The sequence below is a fragment of the Lissotriton vulgaris genome, unplaced genomic scaffold (assembly GCF_964263255.1).
Source record: "Lissotriton vulgaris unplaced genomic scaffold, aLisVul1.2 SCAFFOLD_998, whole genome shotgun sequence".
Taxonomy (NCBI): Eukaryota; Metazoa; Chordata; class Amphibia; order Caudata; family Salamandridae; genus Lissotriton; species Lissotriton vulgaris.
The window spans coordinates 274,462-297,728 of record NW_028251137.1 but is presented as its reverse complement, the minus strand read 5'-3'; the positions used below and the strand labels follow the sequence as shown (position 1 = coordinate 297,728).

General features: G+C 45.3%; 1 protein-coding gene and 1 pseudogene across 1 annotated transcript in view; one reads left to right on the top strand and one right to left on the bottom strand.

Annotated features, from left to right (window-relative positions):
- The window catches only part of IRAG1 (inositol 1,4,5-triphosphate receptor associated 1), a 434,599-nt gene that overhangs the window by 173,275 nt on the left and 238,057 nt on the right, over window positions 1-23,267 (bottom strand). Inside the window, exon 10 of the mRNA XM_086950734.1 lies at window positions 14,930-14,960. Coding sequence (XP_086806860.1) covers window positions 14,930-14,960 — 31 coding nt within the window. The remainder of the gene's footprint in view (window positions 1-14,929; window positions 14,961-23,267) is intronic.
- On the top strand, window positions 1,087-3,006 carry LOC147663011 (uncharacterized; annotated as a pseudogene).

Sequence of the window (23,267 nt, the reverse complement as noted above, 5' to 3'; positions counted from 1 at the left end):
CACAGACCATGCCAGGAACCTAGCATCATCCTTAATGACAAGCTCTTGAAAAAAAACCAAGTCAGCGCTGTGATCACATCCTGCTGCCACAACCTCAGATTGCTCCATAAAATCTTCAAATTGCTCCCCACGCACACTAGACACATGGTCACACAGGCACTCATCACCAGCAGACTCAACTACGGCAACGCACTATATGTCAGTGTGAGGACACGGACTCTATGGATGCCCACTCGGGGCAATTTTCCCCTCACTGCTCTACCATTCTGTGTTCACAGAACGTTCATGACGAATACGGCCCCTTTAATTCCTGTGCCTGGGCCGGTCAGCTGGTGGGGTCACGTGGTTCAGGCATTCTGAAAAAGGAAGACGCCGAGGGAGACCAGCGTTCGTTTGGACCTACCGGTGAGGAGCAGACGTTGGTAACGACCTTTGAAGTCCTACCCTGGAACAACGCGTCGGAGGAGCAGGAACCAGCTGCTGCCGAGGAGTCTTCACTGCGGGACGAAAGAGCGGATGAACGAGGAGAAGGGCAGCCAGACCCTAGCTGGCAACACGCTGAAGCCCGCCACGGCCCAGGAGAAGGGTCGTGGCTCAACAAGGTACGGGCCGTCTCGGGTTGTCATTGGGAGGGCCCCGGGTTTCGGGGAAGACTGGGAGCGGCACGGGTGAGAAAGCCTAAAAGCCCGCTGCTTTACCGCGCTACATATTGGTGATGGTGGTGACTTCCCTTCACTTTCCCCTGCATCCCGCGACATAGGAAGGAAGGAGAAACCCCTGCCTGATATTTCTTTTTCTTTTCTTCCCTTTTGGCCCGGTGCAACGTCGTGTGGAGTAAGAGCGAGTCCAGAAACGGGAGCCGCTACCAGCACGTACAAAGCTGTTCTTTCCCCGAACTCTCTAAAGGAAGAGGACTACAACTCCCATAATCCCTGGGCAAAGACTCTGTGAGCCCCATTCTGATTACGTCTTCTGTTAGAAGTCACAATAAACAGCACTCTGATTAAAAAGACCCTATCTAATCCTGGTCTACTTCTCGCCCACTCCACACGTGGTGTCAGAAGTGGGATCACAGTTCGCCTCACAATGGAGAATTTAATACAGCAGCTAATCCGTGGGCAAGAGAAGCTGGAATGGGCAGTAGAAAAGCATATGGCTTCTGCTCAAGCAGGCCGGGAACTCATGAGAGACAGTCTGGCTAACCATGCAGACCAAATGCAAAAAGTAGCAGATGACAGACGGGAGTTAACCACACAACTACAAATAAGGGCAGGAACTGGGCCAAACGTATCTCTCCAGAAGTATGCGACAGGAGAAGACCCCGATGCCTTCCTTCTTAACTTCGAAAGGGCGGCAAGGGCATCTGAGTGGCCTGCAGCTAAGTGGCCTTTCTTCCTAGCCCCACTTCTTACTGGAGAAGCACAAGCTGCCTACCAAGTAGCTAACCCTAATAGCAATACTTCATATACAGAAATAAAAGACTTTATATTGGACCACATGGGCTTAGATGCAGAGGTATATAGGGTACGGTTCAGGAAGGAACGCAGCACCGCATCAGATAATCCCAAAACTCTGTATTTTAAGTTAAAAGCAGCAGCGGACAAATGGCTAAGACCCCGTTCCCAAACAAAGGATGAAATCAAGGATATGATTTATTTAGAGCAGTTCTTAGAGGCCCTGCCATACCCCATTCAAAGATGGTTGAAACAACACAAGCACCTGAGTCCTGAACAGGCTGTAGAAATGGCTACTACGTTTTATAGGGCACAACCTAGGGCCTTACCTTGGGACTCTGACAGTTCTACAAAACCAGTGAGTGGTCCGGTAAAACCTGAAAAGAAACCCCTGAAACCTCCGCTAGATGTAGTTAAGCCAAGAACACCCCGTTTGGAACCGCCTCCCCTACGCAATCCACAGTGCTTTGAATGCGGAGAATGGGGTCATATAGCACGTAACTGTCCCAGGAAGAAACCACCCGAAGAGCCGATGGATATCGGATGCATATCCTGTTCCATCCTATATTCCGCAGAACTCGGACCCAGAATCCACGTAAGTGTCCAAGTCAAGGGTGTGCAGGTGAGGGCCTTGCTAGACTCGGGGTGCAAACAGTCAGTCATTCTCCAGTCCATTGTAGTACCGCTCCCTGAAGCGGTGGAAGACTCTGTACCAATTAGGTGTGTCCACGGGGATGTGAAGGTTTATCCCGTCATCAAACTCCCTGTCACTCTTCCCCAAGGTCAAACTATAGATATCAGGCTCTGGGTTGTTCCTAGTCTACCTGAACAAATGATAATAGGGCAAGACAATCCCTCATTTCTTAACATGCTAAGAAACAAACTACAGAACAATCCTTCCACAACCAGAGCTCGGCCTACTCTTCTAACCCAAGCTCCATGGGTCAGTGACAGAAGCTTTAGGTACGCACAGAAAAACAACCCAACCTTACAATCAGCATGGACTCAAGCTCAACAAACACCAAATAGCTACCCTTCTTTTCAAATAAAAAATTAATTGTTATATCGCATAGGGAAACAGGGGGATACTCCCCAGTTGTTAGTGCTTCAAGCGTTTCGAGAACAGGTTCTTTTTTTTGCTCATTCGCATCTGCTCGCAGGGCACAGAGGGGCCCAAAAGAGAATGCAGATGTTGTTGCAACATTTTTATTGGCCTGGCATATTTTCCCAAGTCACTCGATTCTGCCAAGAATGCGAGGTCTGCCAAAAAAAGAATCCTTACAGACCACCAGCAGTCCTGTTACAACCATTACCGATTGTGGGCAATCCATTTGAAAGAATCGGTATGGATCTCATTGGTCCGTTACCTCGTACCAAGAAGGGCCACCTCTACGCTTTGGTTGTGGTTGACTATGCAACAAGGTATCCAGAAGCCTTTCCTCTACGCTCTCCAACAACCCGAAACATTTCTGAGAAACTCTTGGAGCTCTTTTCACGGGTTGGTTTCCCCCCGGGAAATACTGACCGATCAGGGCACTCCCTTTGTCTCTAAGTTGATGGGACAAATCTGTACGACTCTAGACATTTCCCACATCAAAACATCAGTATATCATCCTCAGACGGATGGACTCGGCAAGCGTTACAACGCCACTTTGAAATTGACATTGAAGAAACTCCTAACTGTTGAGGGCAAAGAACGGGATCAGCTACTTCCTCTAGTTTTGTATGTAATCAGGAGCCAGGTGCAAGCTCATTTCAACTCCTCTACGGGAGGGAGCCCAGGAGTCTTTTGGAGATTACGAAAGAAGTTTGGGAACAGGAGAAAGAAGAAGATACTAAAACTTTTCTTGAGTATACCCAGAACCTCCACTCCTGGCTCCACAAACTAAGGGAATTCGCTGATTCCAACTTAGAGAAAGCTCAGAGACAACAACAAACCCTATATGATAAGGGAAAGAAGTGGCGCCACCTCAATGTAGGAGATTGGGTGCTGGTCCTGTTACCATCCAACCTAGGGAAACCACGATCAGGGTGGCAGGGCCCATATAAAGTCACTGAGAAAGGGGGTCTAACTTCGTATAAGGTACAGATCAAACCTAGAAAGACCCAATTGTATCATATAAACCTGTTAAAAAAGTGGCTAGGGCCCCCCCTCAAAATGTACAACACATAGGTACCTTGCCACAGGGTGAAACCACCCTGGAGGAGTTAGTTGTCAATCCAGATTTAACTGAAGAGCAAGGCAGACCCCTTCAGGATACCCTGAACCCCTTTTCCCATCTTTTTCTCTAACCTACCTGGAAAAACAAGGTTAGCTGAGCATACCATAGACACACAGGTTGGAAAAATAGTAAAACAGAAACCATACCGCATTCCAGGTGCGAGAAGGCAAGCCATTGAGGAAGAGGTTAAGAACATGCTAGACTTAGGGGTCATACAGCCCTCCAAAAGCGACTGGTCCTCTCCTATCATGCTTGTGCCAAAACCGGATGGCTCAGTTCGCTTTTGCATTGACTTCCGCGCAGTCAACTCTATTTCAAAGTGTGACTCATATCCCATCCCTAGAGTTGATGAGTTAATAGAGAAATTGGGGGAGGCTCAATACATTACAACCCTTGACCTCACAAAAGGCTATTGGCAGGTACCCCTCAAACCAGAAGATGAGGAAACGAATGCCTTTGTTACACCAACAGGCCTGTATGAGTTCACTGTCTTACCCTTTGGATTGCACGGGGCACCTGCCACGTTCCAACACCTTATGAACAAGGTGTTACATCAGCATAAGGAGTACTCCTCTGCATACCTTGATGACATCGTCATATTCAGCCCAGACTGGGAAACCCATTTACAGCATTGTACTCAGGTTCTTGGGTCCCTGCAAGCGGCAGGGTTACATATAAATGCAAAAAAATCCAGAGCAGGCTTCAGGAAGGTGAAATATCTTGAGTTCCTTTTGGGAAACGGTGTTATCGAACCACAATCTGAAAAGGTGAAGGCAATAGCAGAGGTCCCTTTTCCATCCACCAAGATAGAGGTTAGGGCTTTACTGGGGCTCCTGGGATATTACAGAAGGTCCATTCCACAATATTTCGAACTGGCTGCTCCCCTGACTGACCTACTACAGAAAAACGTTAAAAAATAAAGACTTCCAACACCCCAGCGACGCCGCCCCAACAGCATTCGTGAATCTGAAAAAGGCCATAATTTCTGCTCCCATTTTGAGATCTCCTGATTTCTCGAAACCCTTCCTGTTACACACAGACGCTTCCGAACATGGGTTGGGGGTGGTATTGTCCCAATTGGCATCAGATGGTATTGAACATCCCGTCCTTTTCATCAGCAGAAAACTTTTTCCTCAGGAGCAGAAATATCCTATCATAGAGAAGGAATGCTTGGCCATTAAGTGGGCAGTTGAGAAATTACGGTACTATTTGGAGGGAACCCATTTCCTTCTTTACACCGACCATGCTCCCTTACAGTGGATGAGCCGCAACAAGGGCAACAATCCACGTATCTTGAGATGGTTCCTGCCCCTCCAACTCTTTTCCTTTGAGGTGGTCCTTAGGAAGGGAATTGACAATGGAAACGCTGACTTTCTTTCCCGCCTGCCTTTGTTCCCCGAACGTGAACAAACTGGGGTTGGGGTGTGTGAGGACACGGACTCTATGGATGCCCACTCGGGGCAATTTTCCCCTCACTGCTCTCCCATTCTGTGTTCACAGAACGTTCATGACGAATACGGCCCCTTTAATTACTGTGCCTGGGCTGGTCAGCTGGTGGGGTCACGTGGTTCAGGCATTCTGAAAAAGGAAGACGCCGAGGGAGACCAGCGTTCGTTTGGACCTACAGGTGAGGAGCAGACGTTGGTAACGACCTTTGAAGTCCTACCCTGGAACAACGCGTCGGAGGAGCCGGAATCAGCTGCTGCCGAGGAGTCTTCACTGTGGGACGAAAGAGCGGACGAACGAGGAGAAGGGCAGCCAGACCCTAGCTGGCAACACGCTGAAGCCCGCCACGGCCCAGGAGAAGGGTCGTGGCTCAACAAGGTACAGGGCCGTCTCGGGTTGTCATTGGGAGGGACCCAGGTTTCGGGGAAGGCTGGGAGCGGCACGGGTGAGAAAGCCTAAAAGCCCGCTGCTTTACCGCGCTACACATTGGTGATGGTGGTGACTACCCTTCACTTTCCCCTGCATCCCGCGACATAGGATGGGCAAAGACTCTGTGAGACCCATTCTGATTACGTCTTCTGTTAGAAGTCACAATAAACAGCACTCTGATTAAAAAGACCCTATCTAGTCCTGGTCTACTTCTCGCCCACTCCACAGTAAGCAACTCAGGCAACAACTCCAAATCATCCAGCACACCTCTGTCAGACTCACCCTGGGCACCCTCAGAAGGGTACACATCATGCTCTACCTCACAGAAATGCACTGGCTTCCCATCCAGAAACACTGCAAATTCAAGATTCTCATCCACTACTACAAAGCCCTTCATAGCACAGGACCAGCCTACCTTAACAACTGACTCCAGCTCTACCAACCCTCCAGACATCTATGCTCTACCTCTCTCTTTCTCACATGAATCTCATGCATCCACAGAAGCAAAACAGGAAGTTGCACTTTTTCCTTCATCGCAGCCAAAAGCTGGAACAAACTCCGTCTACATTATCAGGACTGCCACTCCACTCCTCGACTTCCACAAGAAACAGAAGACCTGGATGTTTAACTAGGAGCACCTCCAGAATCTACATAACATAACATAACATAACATAACATAACATAACATAACATAACATAACATACAGGAGAACACACTTCTTCCCTCCTTTATTTACAACAGAATGCAGACTTCATTTTCGTATCCTTTTGCAAAGATTAACCTTATAGTGAAAATATTAGAACAGATAAGACAGTAGAAGCATTTGTTTTTCACCAGTCTTTCACAAACCCTTATTGTTTCTTTTCATGAAATCATGTTCTTAAAGCATGGTGAAATTCTTTCATTATACTTCCATCTTGCATGGGTATGCACCTTTTAAAATCAAGTTCAATATGTGTATCCGAAGAGTAATTTATACTCAAAATGCATTGAGGTACTTAAGAGATTATTGAGAGGAACGGATTGTAGTCTTACCATCTGAGACCCAAGCAAGGGGACTAATATAAGAATCTTTTCATGTCTCACTAACAAAATGTTTACCTTTCAATGACAAAGTACTTATGGACTATGAAGAATCTAAATACATTCAAAAACCTAAAATTGGTGTGATGTCAACAAGAGAACCAATGGAAAAATAAGCTAAAAATTCATAGAAAAACATTTTTTTTAAAGTTGAGCTGTGCACAGGGTAACAGCACATAAGATCATGTTGTAAATGTTGATCATGCTTCGCTATAAACGTTAGCCAGTGCATTTTTGCAGGCAAAAAGACCCTGGCATGGAAGACCAGGATGAAAGAAACACAAAGTAATATTATATCCATTCAGAATACCCCTGGTGTCTCTTTATAGTGAACACCAGTATCCAGGTAGAGGGGATATCATTAACTTGCTTAACATACTTGAATTACCTTCACATGACCTGCAGGATCAGTAAGCTCTGTTTTCAGAAATTAAAGAAAAAGAATCATAAATGTTTTCTCCAGGATAGTGAAGGGGAAGACTGCAGGTCCAGATGGTATCCAGAGGGAGGTTTATCGGCGTTTGGTAAATCAGCAAAATCCGCTTTGGAAGGAACAATTTAAAAATATTATGATTAAAGACCAAAATCTGCCTACTTGCTGGGGAGAGGCAAATATAGTTGTTTTTAAAACCCAACAGGAATTCTGTTGAGTGTAAATCTTATAGGCACCTCTACCCACTAAATATGTGTAATAAGATCTTTGCAGGTATGCTAGCAAAAAGGCTCTCTGGGGTTGTTGAGAAGTTGGTCCAAGGGAATCAGAAGGGGTTTATTCCCGGAAGACAGCTCAGTGAATCTGCTTACCTGGTTACATGACTCATAGATATAGCTATCTTACAGAGATAGCCCCTTGCAATTTTGCCCTAACGTGGCCACAATCTTTGATCAAGTATTCTGTGAATATCTATGGTTGTGTCTAAAATAAATTGAATCACAATAGTCTTCATAAACTCCTCCCTATAAGCCTTATTCTGCAATCCCTCTGCCAGAGTTTGGCTAAATGCTTTCTCAATTCAAAAGGTTGTTATAGGTAGAGGCATGCAGCAGGGCTGCCTTTTTTCACTGATCCTCTTTTATCTATTTATTGAACCCCTATCAGAGAAATTAAGATCATACATGGCTATAGTTCCATCTGAAGCACAGGGCTTCAAGAACAAAAGTGTTCTATTTGCTGATGATTTCATTTTATTTACCAAATGTCCGGAGGCAGCAATACACAATTTAGAAGAAATCACCTCTGTTTGTGGTGCTTTGTAGGGCTTCTACATCAATCGAGACAAAAGTCAGATAATGACCTGGAATACTGAAACCTGTCCCAATGTTGGTTCTAAAAGAATGAGATATTTAGGGATTGACATCTTTCTGATACTGATCAAATGCCCAAAGAGAAACTAACCAAAGTGATAACTAAAGCTAAAAAACTTTTGATGAAATGACACAATCTTCCCCTAACAAACTACGGTAGAATTAATTTAATAAAGATGTGTAATCTATCTAAATTAATTTTTATTTTTAATAATATTCCACTAAGCTTCAGCCCAATATCTCTTCAAAACCTGCAGAGCTGTATTAATAATTTTGTATAGGCCTTTAAGGCTATGAGGATTGCTTGGAAGAAATTAAGAAATAAACTGGAGAAAGGGGGGTTACAACTCCCAGATGTACAATTCTATACCTGGGATTTTCAACTCAAGTAATTTAGGATGCTGCTGGGGACACATGATTCATCAGATGGAGGTAGATTGTTCCAACCTATGTTCTCCATGATAAAGCTCATTGATCGGTTTCAAAAAGAAAATTGGATATCCCAAATATTTCAAGAAAAGAGGACTTAAGGTTTTGGGGCAGCAGGTAAGATATGGGCCAATTTGAGGACCAGGTGTAAGATTTTGTATTACGACTTTGTGCCAATATAAGATTCACCTAATTCCATAGAGTACGTAATAGACTCCTTGAATCTTCTGTTAAAGGTGGCAAACTTCAATCGATAGGGCGACTTAATTGTGGTAGCACAGTTAGAATCCTGGGATCATTTATGGTGTGACATAAATGGAAATCTTTTTAGGTTGAAATATAATCAAATCTCTTAGTGGAATAGAGCACAAAGGCGGACACGTTGCCTCTGTAAAGATTTCATAAAAGAGCTCCATTCACTAAGGAAATTGAAAAAAGAGACTGCAAATGGTAAGAACACTAATGGACATGAAGCGGCCAGCTATGCATCAAGACTGGGATGGATACCTGCTGGATGAAGAGCTAAAAATGTTATGGCAAGTATCATATATTTTAATACATTTTATTCCCATGTTAGCCTAGCTACCCTAAAAAGGAAACATCTTCTTACGTGAAAAGGGTATATTGGACTCCGAAAAAGATGGAGAAAAGGCTGCAATCTGTTTTGTAAGAAATGTGGCGCACCTCAAGCAGATTACAAACATATGTTCAATACTTGTCCAGCTCAATTCAGATTCGGGGACGCAGTAATTAAAATCAATTTGGCTGCCACTGGTCGGAATATGGAGGTAGGCTCAATCATTATTTTGTTCAAAGTCAATTCCAAAAGCACAAATCGGTTATGTCAAAATAAAGGTAAGTTGATATTGTATTTGATGTTGATAATCAGACACATAATCTGCAGAAAGAATGGAGTGTGTAAACTCCTCCAGTGGTAAATGACTGGATACAAGCAGTCCTGAGAGTTAGCAGCTGTAACAATCTAGTTTAAGAAGAAAGAAACAGCAACAGATAACAGATTGGTCAGAAGTAAACAACTGGGTCCAAAGATTATGCCATTTGTAGATTTATTTGAGGGCTGTCGTAAGCGCCTTGACTGCAGTCTGGTGAGTTGGATGGTGATGCAATATCACAGGCTAAAACAACCTCATGAGTTGGAACAGTTGGTACACTTAGTAAATAATGAGCATTGAATAAACAGTGGTGAATCAGATAGAAAGAAAATTGAAATCCAGATCTCAATTAGAGAGAGTACTTGTCAATAATTATTCAATCAACAAGGGGGTGTACAGTAATAGGACCCACTTCTATTTTTCATTAGAACTTGGAATTAGGGACTGAGGCTCATAGTTTACTATTTGAAGATAATATTTTTAAGAAAGATTGGAAAGTATGTATCTGCCTTCTCATCTAGATGTATAAACATCTCTTAGAAGAGCTTTCATCAGCAGAGTTTTTGCCACAGGTGTTAGAGAAAGGGCATCTATACTGGATATTTTCAGATCTTCTTTAGCATGTCCCAGACAATCGGGCATGTCATTTTCTTCAACAAGACCAATCAGCTGCTCTATTCCTACAAAAATCAATTCCTACAAAACTAATTTTGCATTTGGCGATTCAGCATGCGCAACGAGATTCGTTTCATTTATTTATATGTTTACTTACCTCTAATCAGCCGTAATCCGTAGTTTACTACCTCCCACCCTCCCCCTCCCCCGCCCCACGTCAGCACCCAGCAGCACTCCCACCACGGGCCGCTACTGATATTGATCCAGTATTTTCCCTATTTCAGAACCTCAATTTGTGATAAATCGGGTGAAATGAGGTCTCAACACCAGCAAGAGCATTGAATTTCTGTGCTTCATCATTATCGGTGAGTGATTTTTCAAATCCTCAGGATCCTCATAAAGGTCACGCCCTCCCAAACCCTGTGCAACTCTCTCAATGAATATTTCAATGAAGAAATTATTAACATTAAAGCCAGCATTCCTCTACATGCTCCAATGCCGACCGCAGGGCCCACACATGGTAACACCTGCTCTCTTAGCAGCTTTCCCCCCGATTAGTACTGAGATCTTTCAGGAGCTCCTTTTAATTAATTAATTAATTGCAAGTTTATATAGCGCTAGGATCGACTCCCGGAGGAGTATCTCCGCGCTTCGACCGCTGCGAAACCCTTCCTGGCTTCCCTGAGAGATGGTCCCTTAGTGGGTATCTCCAGGGTGAGACCAGGCATCCCCGGCGGTCTGGTGGGGCCGTTAGTGAAGATGAGGCAAGCTAATGCCCAGAGTTGCCGAGTGTGATCGCTGATCAGAGTGGGCACCGAGGCGAGAGAATTATCGAGTCCGCTGACCCTGGTCCAGAAACCTGCCGCGTCGGGAATCGAACCCTGGTCCCGGGCCGTCCTCTGCTCTCGGGTCTGCCGCCTCTAACCAGTGAGCCACACTACTTCACTTGTTAAAGTTAAATCAGGAGCTCCTTCCGACTGCTGCCCACCCCACATTCTTAAGGACTGTTTATCAGTCTATCCGGGCCCGGCACTCACACTACTTAATGACTCACTTAGTACTGGTCAAGTCCCTAAAGCTTTTAAAAAAGCCATTGTAGTTCCTCTATTGAAAAAGCGTAATGCTGATCCTACACTTTCAGCCAACTACCGCCCCATCTCTTCACTCCCGTTCTTGGCTAAAATGTTAGAAACCCGTGTAGCCAGATGCTTGTTTGTATATCTGGAAGAATCCAAATACCTTAATTCCTATCAGGCAGGCTTCCAACCAGCCCACTCTACGGAGACTATAGTTTTGGCTGTCCTGGACCCTCTCTGCAACAACGCAGATAAACGTTCCCTCCAGGCTCTGGTGTTGCTGGATCTTTCTGCCGCATTCGACACGGTCGACCAGGCTATTTAGGTCGACCGTGTCGAACAAGCGGGCATTTTAGGTACAGCAGCCTGTTGGCTTTCCTCTTTTTTGGAGGATCGTTCCCAGGCCGTCCGCCTCGATCATTTTGATCCCCACGCGTACCACCAACTGTGGTGTCCCACAAGGCTCCGCTCTTTCTCCCCTCCTTTTTAACCTTTACATCTTTCCCCTGATCCAGTCCCTCAAAGACAGGAACACAACAGTCTTTATTTACGCAGATGATCTGCAACTAGTCTTTACGATCGACAATTCACACAGCTCCATATTCGAATTTAAGGCCACCATACTACTCACGAACAATAGATGGACCACAACAATCTGAAGCTAAACCCTGGTAAGACGGAACTTGTTCTTACTGGGGATAGCCCTAAATGTTGGGGCACTCACTACTGGCCACCTGAGCTAGGTCCCCCACCTCCCCCTCAGCTAAAACACTAGGCGTCCCCCTAATGACGACCTTTCATTAAAAACACAGGTTGGTACAGTCATTTCTAAATGCTTCCTTCAACTAAGGAAGATCAAACAAATACATTGGTTCCTTACACAGGAAGCCCTGATCCAAGTGGTGGTCGCAACTGTTTTGTCTCTCTTAGAATATGCTAACTCCATCTACTTGGGCATGCCTATGTACCTACTCAAATGGCTACAGATGGCCCAAAATCAGGCAGCCAGACTGATCCTCCACCAACCTAGATGGCAGCCATCAACCCCACTTCTTAGGAAACTTCACTGGCTTCCAATCCCTCAACGTTGTGCCTTTAAGGTGGGCTGTCTTTCAAATCTCTGCACTTCAACAATCCCAAATTTATCAATACTCTGATATCTAGGCACATCCCCTCCCGGAACCTCCGATCTGCCCACCTCTCACTTCTCACCATCCCTTCATTCAAACGAGTACGACAGGGCGGCTGCAAATTCTCTACTCTCGCCCCTAGACTGTGGAATACTTTTCCGTTGGAGATTCGTTCTTGCACCGAACTCATGCACTTCCGGAAGGCCCTTAAAACATGGCTATTTGAACAAGCATATCATTAAGTTGCCGTTTATTATCCTCTAGTCTAAAGCGACATGAGACCACCTGGTGCTATGTAAATTATTATTAACATTAACATTAACATTAACAAGTGCTAGATGTCACTAAATCACATAGCAATGGTTCTCCTTCCAAGCAGGACTGGCAATGTGCTGCTTGGGAGCTGTTATTTTTTGTTTGTATTTGTGCCGTGCACATCTGCTATCATGTTGCCACACGTCCCAGCAGTACGTAAGGACAGTGGTCCCAGACAATAACAGTGTAACGTGAGGAATCAAAACAATCCTTCAAAACAAAGCATAAAACACAAGGTATTTCCGTATATACTCAGTGTTTAATTCACACTGGGCAATGGTCTCTTGATGCAAAATATCGTTGTTTCATTACATGTTAATACATGTGACAATGTCCCTAGGTGGGAACAAGGTGAGGGGGAGGAAGGGGGGATGGGTATTGGTGTGAGGATTGGGAAGTGACTGAGAGAAACAGTGTCAATCAAAAACAATACATTACTTCAAAACCATGAGGCTCGTTCCTGAAGCCTGTAAATCTCAATTTCAGCAGAAACAATATACAGCCATGATAACAACAGAAGCACAATATGAAATATCTGTTGCCTGTGCTGGCTATGTAGTAAAGTGTGACATTTCGACCCCTAGGAGACTGTAGGCAGTTGTATCCATTACGGCAGGGTCTTCATCAGGACAAGGCGAGGGGATGAGGAAGGGCATAATCACAAGTCCTTTGCACGGTGAGGCGCGGGGGCTCATGTGATAGGAGAGTGGACGGCGCACTGCCTAGAATGTAGGATTTATCTTATGTCATGCTGGGTGAATCGGGTATACAGTTGACACAGTAGAAAGAATCTTAGCTGGGAAGCACGGGCCAGATGCCTTCTCTGAATCTCTTTATACAGGTCACCTCATCCGTCAAAGCCTCCGTTCGAATAGAGCGTCCCAGGGCTTGGTTTTTGGCAGCAGGAAAAGTAAGTGATCCAGCAGAGTGATGCTACTATGCTTCTTTGTGACCTCCCTGGTGATAGCAAGGTAACCCAATTGCCTGCAGCCTGATTTCATATTCATACATGACTTGGTTTCCGGATGCAGCAATTTTTTTATTAAGTGAAATTAGACCTTGGTTGAAATCCCTAAAAATCTGGACAATCTGCTTTCATCTCCAACTCTTGCACAATGTGTAAAATGGATAATGCAGATGCAGGCTTTTCCATGTTGTTGCTTCACGGAGCAGGAGGTGCAATGCCATCTTAGTCTTTCTGAGTGACCGACTGGTGCAGAGGGGAAACTGCCTTTACAACCAGGTTTTGACCTCGTTGTGCCTTTACCACACATTTTTTAAGAAGGCATATTTTTACGGTGAATATGCTTTTACAACGCATACCAATACCAGGCATTTGAGGTAAGTTGGAGGGTGGGGGTCTCCCCCCACGAATACATTGTTTTTAAATCTAAAAACAATGCGTGGTATTGGCATTCGTTGTAAATGCATATTTGCGGTAAAAACATGCGTGCTAAAAAATGCGTGGCAAAGGCCTACAATGTATTTAATTGGGTTTGACGGTCGTACAACCATGCAGAGATGTAACTTCCCACAGCTTTTGTTGTGGCCCTGTGGCTCGTTTTTTTAAGTGGACCGTGTCAGCCTAGTCTTGATTTTTTTAAAGTCACGTGGCCAAGTATTTTACAACCAGTAGAGTGAATACTTAAAGATTCTCCCCATATAATGAGCCGCATATTTGCCTGTGTACAGCTCCCATAGCCGTAGGGCAAAAGGAATTCCGGATAATGACTTCATGAGGGAAATTCTCTTATCTTTAGGATCTTCCTTCTGCTACTATTTAGCATGTGTGTGTCTGCGTGTAAGTGCATGCGTGTGTTTGTGTGAGCGTGTCTCAGTTAGTAATTTTGCTCAACAGAAGATCTTTAATTGAAAATATACAATCATGCAATCAGTACAATCGTGAATGCAGGCCCCTCAAGTACCAAATGAGTCTTAAATGAGTTTTGGATATGAGTCCTGGCAAACACCTGCTATAATTAAGCACTTCACCCAACTATGCTAAATAGTAGATACCTTCTTTGAAGATATAAAGAGTTTAACTTTGTACTCTACTGATCTGTAGAGGGGCAACACTAACATCTTCTGTGACTCGAAATAGCATTCTTTCTGCTTCTGATTCTTTTTCTTTTTTAGCCTAGGATGAACAGCGATATCCAATTTTACGTGGTCAGAACTTTTGTAATCAATTGGTCTTATTTAGATTATTTTCAAAATGCTGATAACTGTAGAAACGTAAGAATTAATGGCAGAGCAGTTGGAGAACTTATAAAAGAAAATCCTGACAAAGTGAAGTAAAAACGAAAAAGTAAGGGATCTACTGATCAACTTTGACAAAACAAGTAGATCTGATTATTCCGACATATAACTAAAATGTACTTTTACCAAAGAGGTACTTTTGTACTAAACTGATTGAAAAACTTCTTACATATTTCTAACACCGATAAATCAAACACAGAATCACAACAAAAAAATCACAAAGTAACTGAAATATATACAGGAGGCAAAAAGTAGCTAAAGGCGAGACTTACCTCAACTTCTTTTTCTGTTAGAGGTGGTGCGCTGAAATTAAACAAAATAAATTAGTTTAGAAATAAAGAATATTTGGGAAGACAATATTTCGTAGTTTCTACCACTAGATCAATTAAATATATGTGTTCAATTATATTTCGGTTTATTTATTGTATGTGTTAATTGGGTCAAGCAGCTATAAAACGCCTCAGAGGGCTGGTTTTGTAATAGCGAAGATAGTTGCAGGAGTTCATTGTGACAGGAAAGACTTGCTGACCTGCGCGACCGCGCTGTTTTATTCCTTTATCTTTTGATTCGCATTTGTATGTTTTTTTAAATAATTCTATTAGTGTAACTTTTGCTGTGGCACTCGCTCTAGCGCGCTGCGCTGCTTGAACATTTGATGCAGACGCCTTCGGTTATACCCCCTTACTAGAAATACTGGGCATCTCTGATAGTGCTTACCCACATTTTAATCGTTGTTTCACCCGCACTTGCGGGACTGAGGGACTTTCAAGGTGGGCTGGGGCTGCTTAGCGCCGTATTTTCGCCGCCATATTGGGTGGGGTTCCAGGAGGCGACACAGTTTAGGCGCCATCTTGGTGGAGGGGCCAGCGGCTTGCCCTCACGGGACTTCCGCGATCGTAGGTGGAGGGTACATAAGGTGGGACTTGCCGCGAGAAAGGTAGACTTGCTGACCTGCGCGACCGCGCTGTTTTATTCCTTTACCTTTTGTTTCGCACTTGTATGTTTTTAAAAATAATTCTATTAGTGTAACTTTTGCTGTGTAACTCGCTCTATCGCGCTGCGCTGCGTGAACATTGGATGCAGACGCCTTCGGTTATACCGCCTTACTAGAAATGCTGGGCATCTCTGATAGTGCTTACCGGCATTTTAATCGTTGTTTCACCCACACTTTCGGGACAGAGGGACTTTCAGGGTGGGCTGGGACTGCTTAGCGCTGTATTTTCGCCGCCATATTGGGTGGGGGTTCCAGGAGGCGACACAGTTTAGTCGCCATCTTGGTGGAGGGGCCAGCGGCTTGCCCTCACGGGACTACCGCGTTCTACGGTATAAAAGATGGACACACTCCAAGCGTGCAGCGTTGGCGCGCCGGAGGTGCGCCAGAGGTAAGCCCGTTTGCGCCCATTCGCGCACAGGTTGCGTCGGGCGCCGGGAATGCTGCCTCTCAGCTTTCAACCCCTATTGTCTATTCAAGAGACAAGCTCATAAGCATGGACCCTCATTCCACACCGAGCTGTCAGTCTCACACCACCGCTACTCGTCTAGAGAGCTTGTCCTGTGGGCTGCTTAACGTTAGATCCCTTAGTAAACATCACGATGAAATTGGATTTCTTATAGAGTCGCATAACTTAGACATGCTCTGCATGACAGAGACATGGACCAGACCAGATAGCACGGTAGAACTGGGTCTCGCCTGCCCTCCGGGCTATAAAATCAGACACAAGCCTTGAGTAAATAACAGGGGTGGGGGTATAGGCCTTATCTACAGAGAAAGCTTGGACAATTCCCAACTAGAGACAAGAGAAATCCCAGGATGTGAAACAATGGGTTTCTCCTTAAAGGGACAAGGAGGTGTCCTTTATTCCGGGCTGCTTTGCTACAGACCCCCAGGTAACGCCTTACCGGCCATACCTGAGTTGGTAGATCTGATTTACAAGCTCTCCAACTCTCACACTAGGTTTCTGGTCCTAGGAGATTTTAATCTATGGCCAGGAGGGTCGACGGATTCAGCTTACAAAGAGCTGGTCCAGTCCTGTTGCAATATTCATCTGCAGCAGCTGATACTCTCCTCGACTCACTCAAAGGGTCATGTTCTGGATCTGATCCTGGCAGATGCTAGTCGGGTGTCGGTACGGAACATCATCCCCCAATGCTGGACGGACCACTCCCTTGTCCACTTCTCTCTATCAGTACCAGCTAACTTCTTGAAATGTGGCAGGACAGGAGCCACCTCAAAGCTGGGTAGGCAATGGTCACGGCTCCTGAAACAGTCAAGCCTGCCAACCCTGTTAGCTGATGGCTTTTCCCTGGGAAAAAGTGCGGAGGAGAGCTATGTAATCCTCAGTCAGAAAATGTCCAAATCATTGGATGAACGGATCCCGCTGCGGAAAATTAGAGACAGGGCTAGACCGGCTATGCCTTGGTTTACTAAAGAGCTTCTCCAGTTGAAACTCCAGTGCAGACGCGCGAAACGTGCCTGGAGGAGACAGTATCTTGAATCCGATAAGGTTCTCTTTAAGCAGGCACTATTGGCCTATAAAATCCAGATCAAATGCGCCAAAGCTATTTTCCTGGAGGAAACTCTACTGACAGCGGCAAATAAATCTCAGGCCCTGTTTAGGATTGTTAGGGATTTATCCCGCCCTGCATGTGCCTCCAAGGACATACCTGCCTCCCAACAGCTCTGTGACTCTTTGACAAAGGCCTTTGAGGACAAGATCACCCTTATTCTGAGCAATTTAGGGTCTCCGTCCTCGGTGACCCCTCATGCTACGTCTAATCTGGCAAGAGGGACCACCCCTGAGATCCTGATGGAGTCGGATGCTAGGAAGGCTTGTTGAACAGTTTTCCCCTCCCGTCCTTTGAGGATTTTTGCACCGTGGTGAACGGGATCTCGTCGGGTTCCCCCCTTGACCCGCTGCCATATAAATACTGGAAACTGTTTCAAGAAGAGCTTTTCCCCGTCTTCACGCCATCTGCTGCCAGTCTTTGAGTACGGCTCAAGTCCCGGATTGTTGGAAGTTGGCCGTGGTATCGCCACTTCTGAAAAAGGACACACTGGACCCGACCTGCTCAGCAAATTACAAGCCTATTTCATTGCTTCCTCTGCCAATTAAGATCTTGGAAAAACTGGCGACAAAACATCTGTCCAGCTTCTTAGAGACCAACACCTGCTTGGACGAGGCTCAGTTTGGGTTCAGACCAGCCCACGGCACTAAGTCTGCACTGGTGACCGCTCTGGATGAGCTTCGCTCGCGTGTCGACCTTGGTCGAGCAGCCTTTCTCGTGCTGCTCGACATGTCGGCCGCGTTCGATACGGTCAACCATGCCATTCTGATCAGAGGAGATTGGGGTATCTGGCCTGGCCCTTAACTGGTTGGCCTCTTACCTTGGTAACAGACACCAGGTGGTAGCCTTGCCGCCCTACCGTTCGGACATCAGGCGGGTGGGGCAGGGCGTACCGCAAGGGTCGGCCATTAGCCCTATTTTATTCAATCTATATCTCCGCCCCCTGGTCAGTTTAATTAAGTCCTTTGGCATTGCGGTCATCAACTATGCGGACGACACGCAACTTATCTTCTCGTTTGAGGGTAGGGATGCCGTGTCTCTGGAGACCTATCACCGCTGCATGTCAGCTACTGCAGAATGGCTGAGTCTGAATTCACTGCAATTTAATAGTTCAAAAACCGAGGTATTGCATTGCTCCTCGGATCGTATTCCTCGCCCTTTGCCACCGGAATTTTGGCCTCCTTCCTTCCAGGGCACGGGGGCAGCAGCAGTCTCAACCCGAAACTTGGGGGTGCTGTTTGAATCCAAACTACAGCTTGACGCGTTTGTCAACAAAACCGTGGCAACGTGCATGCTGCTGCTCCGAACATTGCGGAAGATTCTGTCTTTCCTTCCGGCTCATGCCCGCCCAGAGGTAGTGTGTAGTATCATCTTAAGCAGGCTTGATTACTGCAACGCGCTACTTCTGGGCGCGCCTGCTGCACTAGTGGGTAAACTGCAGCGAGTGCAGAACATGGCGGCTAAGCTGGCTCTCTCCAGACGACGTCTTGATTCATCCTCTCTGGCGCTCATGGACCTCCACTGGCTGCCTATCTCCAGGCGCATTGATTTTAAAGCACTATGTCTTGTCTTCAGGGCCCTTCATGGCCAGGGATCTTCCTCTCTGCAGATGATGTTATCCTGGTATGTCACTACTAGATCTCTCCGTTCCTCCTCTGCATGCTTGGTGGTAATCCCTAAAATCCTAAGGAAGTGGATGGGCGGGCGCTCCTTTACGTTCACTGCAGCCAAGCTATGGAATGCTTTACCCTTGTCCTTGAGAAGTAAAGAGGACCTCTCCTCCTTCAAAAAAGGTCTAAAAACACACCTTTTCCCCAGGTTGGTGTAAAGTTATAAGGCAGCATAAAGTTACGTATGGCTGACCAAGTCAAGCGCCAGGATACCCTGAGGGTGACAGTTTAGCGCTATACAAATATGCCATACAATACAATACAATACAATACAAAGAGTGTAGCCGCTGCGCTTCAGGATCAAGTCAACTCAACACTCCAGTTTACACAATGGAAAAACCTTGGACCAGAGCATGTGGTGACACATACCAAGTGGTGCATGGCCCATTAGCTTAACTAATCCTGGACATTAGACTGCTCACTGGCCTGAGGTGCAAGTATTTCCAACGGAAGCATACTGAAGTTTGGGCATACAATGGGATCATCAGTGCTCAAGTTAAGCCGATGGTTGCAGGTGAGGCCCATTGGCACTTATTTTTGGGGAACGGCACTTACTTTTCCTCTACAGACTTTTCTAGAGCAAGAGAGAGAAAAATACACAAAGGCTAGGATGGCAAAAAAGAAAGACCAGAAAATAGTGACAAAGGGTGAAAGAAAGGAAGAAAAAAGCTGGCAAAAGTGAACTAAAGAGGCTGGGTGTTACAATGTCGACACCACAACGAAGACAATATAACTAGAGTATAACTAGAGTCTAAAGAAAAAATAAATCAGTGCATTTCACTCTTCCAAACAATACCATTAGGGTCAATGGAAAATCACACTAGGAACAATCGTTCAATTGAAGGTCGAGTTCAGTGGAAACCACTGAATGGTAAGGTGATGCGGGTCACAGGACCAAAGCTCGACAGTCAGTTGAATTTTACCTGGATCATAGGGCCTAGGTGCAGAGGTGTGCTGGCTGTCCTTGGTACTGAAGCAGGAGTCGTGGGTTTGCTGGTTTTACTACTTAGACAGTGCTGATAAGGAAACAGGTGAGAAATCCCGTTAACGGGCCACTAAGGCATCAGGTTGAAGATGCTGCGAGGTTCCCTTGAAGCGCAGTGTCGAACAAAGGTAGTGGTAGCCGGACTTCCACCAACAAGTCTTGGCAGAGGAAAGTTCCTCCTTGGGTTACTTTGACGCCCTGGAGTCTGGGAAAAAATGGTAGCCACCCGAAACTAGCTGGAGGTTAGGACTTTGTTTCCCACAATGCATTAGACCATTTAGTTTTGGGTGATCCCTCCCCGGGCCTGATGGCTAGTGAATCTTTGGTTATGGTAGAGTGCTTTACCTGCAGGCTGCAGGGGACTAGTACCTCTAGTTCAAATGAGTTTGGTGGTTGCCTTTGGTTTGCAGAGGGGTTCCTCTTTCCTGTGTAACCGGTCTTTGGTCTGGGACAAGTTATATTTGTGCAGTTGCAAGGTGGTTGCCACAGGTGCAGGTTATTGTGCCTTTGTTGTAAGTTGTTGAAATCTGAGGTTCTGGTGAGGGGAGCCCCTAAAGTCTTAGATTTAGGGGCATTAGAGATGTTGGTGCTAGTAGCCAATGAGCTTCTAGCCACAGCAGCTAATCCGCCCCTGAGGTGACCATTTCCTGAGGGTGGCACCTTTTCCACCCATTAGCCTCTATTCTAGTACTTTTACAAATGGCAGAACTCTTCTTCGGCTGTACAGACAAAGTAGCCCACCTTTGGGGTGTTCCTAACCTTCTGGAGGTTTATGCCTTCTAAATAATGTTCCCGCTTGCCTAGGTTACAAATGTGCCTGTGGCTGGGGGTTGGCTTTTTCCTCCTCTGGGCGGAAGCTTGATTGCCTTATCAGAGGTGATGGGGGCTTTGAAGCTCACCATCTTGATGTGCCACTTCACTAGCCATATTGTCAGGGACAGAGGTGATACCTCCCGCTCAAGAAGGCCTTTGTTTCTGCCTTCTGAGAGAGTTCATACCTACTTGCAGGGTATCAGATGCCTGTCTTAATGGCAGCAGCTGCAGGCTGTCAGCCAGGGCACAGGAAAAGGCTGTGGCAACCAGGTGGACAACCACTAAGGTAGCACCTGGGTACATGTCACATTAAATCTGAATTGAGGAAAAGGTTGCGTTTGATGAGACAAGATGTTTGATACGAAACCTGACACTTTTTAGTGGGATCATAATGAAGCTGGCAACCTTGGGTGCCCAGGTGCAAACCCATGTTATATGACTATGGTCACCCTGAACACTTATAGTAGCCCATAATAGCAGCAGGCTACTATAGAGACATATAAGCTTGCACTTATATGTCCACACTATAATATAATGCACCCCGCCTCCAGGGCTCAGGGGGCCTACCTTAGGGGTGACTGGCATGTATTAAAAATAATCTTTTAAAAAAACTTTTGTTGGTTAAAGTCTTTGCCAATTGGGGTTACCAGTTAACATGTATGATATTTAAGGGAGAGAGCACTGGCACTGGGGCTTTGTTAGCAGGTTCTAGTGCACTTTCAGAGTCATAACCATGAGCATTGGAGAAAAAAGTTTGGGGGTGACTGTACAAAAAAGGCACTTTCCTACACAATAAAATAAGGCTCGCAACAAAATGATATACATGATATTTAATTAGTTTAATTTAATATAGAGCTATATACCAGATATGAGGGGTGTTGTATGCTACATTCAGCAATGCATTAATTATGACAGTGATAGTCAACAGACACACACCATAAATGTTATAAAAATAACAGCTAAAACTCAGTTTTAAGAAACCACCGAAAACGGAACTATTTAGGTTCATGTTTAACTGGACTCTAAGAAAGGGGTATTGAGTGACATAATCAGGCAGTAGTCTTCACCTAAGTGGGATCAATCATTCAATCAATCAGGATTTGTAGAGCGTGGCTGCATCACCCATGAGGGCCTTGAGGTGCTGGGAGATCATGCTACTGGTTCCCCTATTGGTTGAACATCCAGATACAGAGGTATTTCCTGAACCTCCGGAGTAATGGTGAGGCTCTGAGGTGCATAGGGAGGTTATTCCAGACCTTAGCTGTCAGGTGGGAGAAGGAGCGGCCTCCGCAGTTCGTACAGCAGATTCATCGGATGGCTGCTCGGGAGGGGATTCAGAGTGGAGTTTCCTGGTAGGTTGGTGAAATTTCAATCAATTGTTTAAGTAAGTCAGTCCTTCATTGTGTGGTGCTTTGTAAGCATGGATGAGCAGCTTAAATTGACACCTCTTCACGTCTGCTAGCCAGTGAAATTTCCTGACGTGAGGGGTGATGTGCGTCTGTCTGGGGAGGTTGAGAAGGGGTCTGGATGCTGTGTTCTAGATTGTCTGGAGTTTGGTCATGAGTTGGGCGGTGATTCCTATGTAGAGGGAGTTGCCATAGTCTAGTCTGCTGGTGAAAAGAGCGTGCGTGACAGTTTGCCTGGTGTTGTTTGGGAGCCATTTGAAGACCTTCATGAGCATTCGGCAGGTGAGGAAGTAAGTGGAAGAGATGGCACTGACCTGCTTCTTCATGGATAGTTGGAGGTTGAGCATGATGCCATGGTTGCAGGCGTGCTTGGTGGATTTGGGGGTTGGCCCATCACAGGTGACCACCATTTGTTGTTCCAAATGGTATCCTTGCCTTTCCCGACTTCTGTCTTGTCAGTTTGAGGCAGTTGTTGTTCATCTAGGCGACCACGTCTTTTATGCATCTTTGAAACTTGTCATTGGGTCATTAGTAAGGGAGAGGATGAGTTGGATGTTGTCATCGTAGGTGATGATGTTGAGTCTGTGGCTCTTGACAATGTTGACGAGGGGTGTCATGTATACGTTGAAGAGGGTTGGGCTGAAGGATGAGCTTTGAGGTACACCGCAACTGGTGTTCTTAGGGAGCGAGGAGTAAAGAGGGAGGATGACCATCTGCATTCTTCCTGTGAGGTAGGTTGTGATGGATCTATGACAGAATTTCAACAGACAGAATTTCGACCTACACAAATATCGGCGTAATTATATCGATAGCAAAAATATCGACGCCCTATGTACAACATGGTAAGTACCAAAATATTGAAAAAATAATATCGATGTTAAAAATATCGTTGTCAAATATATCGATTTTTTTTTAATTTAAAATAACATAAAAAATACTGTAAATAATACTTATTAATTACTTAAACATATTTAAATATATGTAATAATGGTAAAAAAAATAATAATACATACTTAATTAAAAAAAAATTAAAATTCATATATAATATATACTTACTTAACAATAATTACTATTCCCACTCCAGTGGGTGCAACATTAGGGAAAACTGACCCTGAACCCTAAAAATACCCCTTTACCCAAAAACCTAAAACTGACCCTGAAGCCTAAAAAT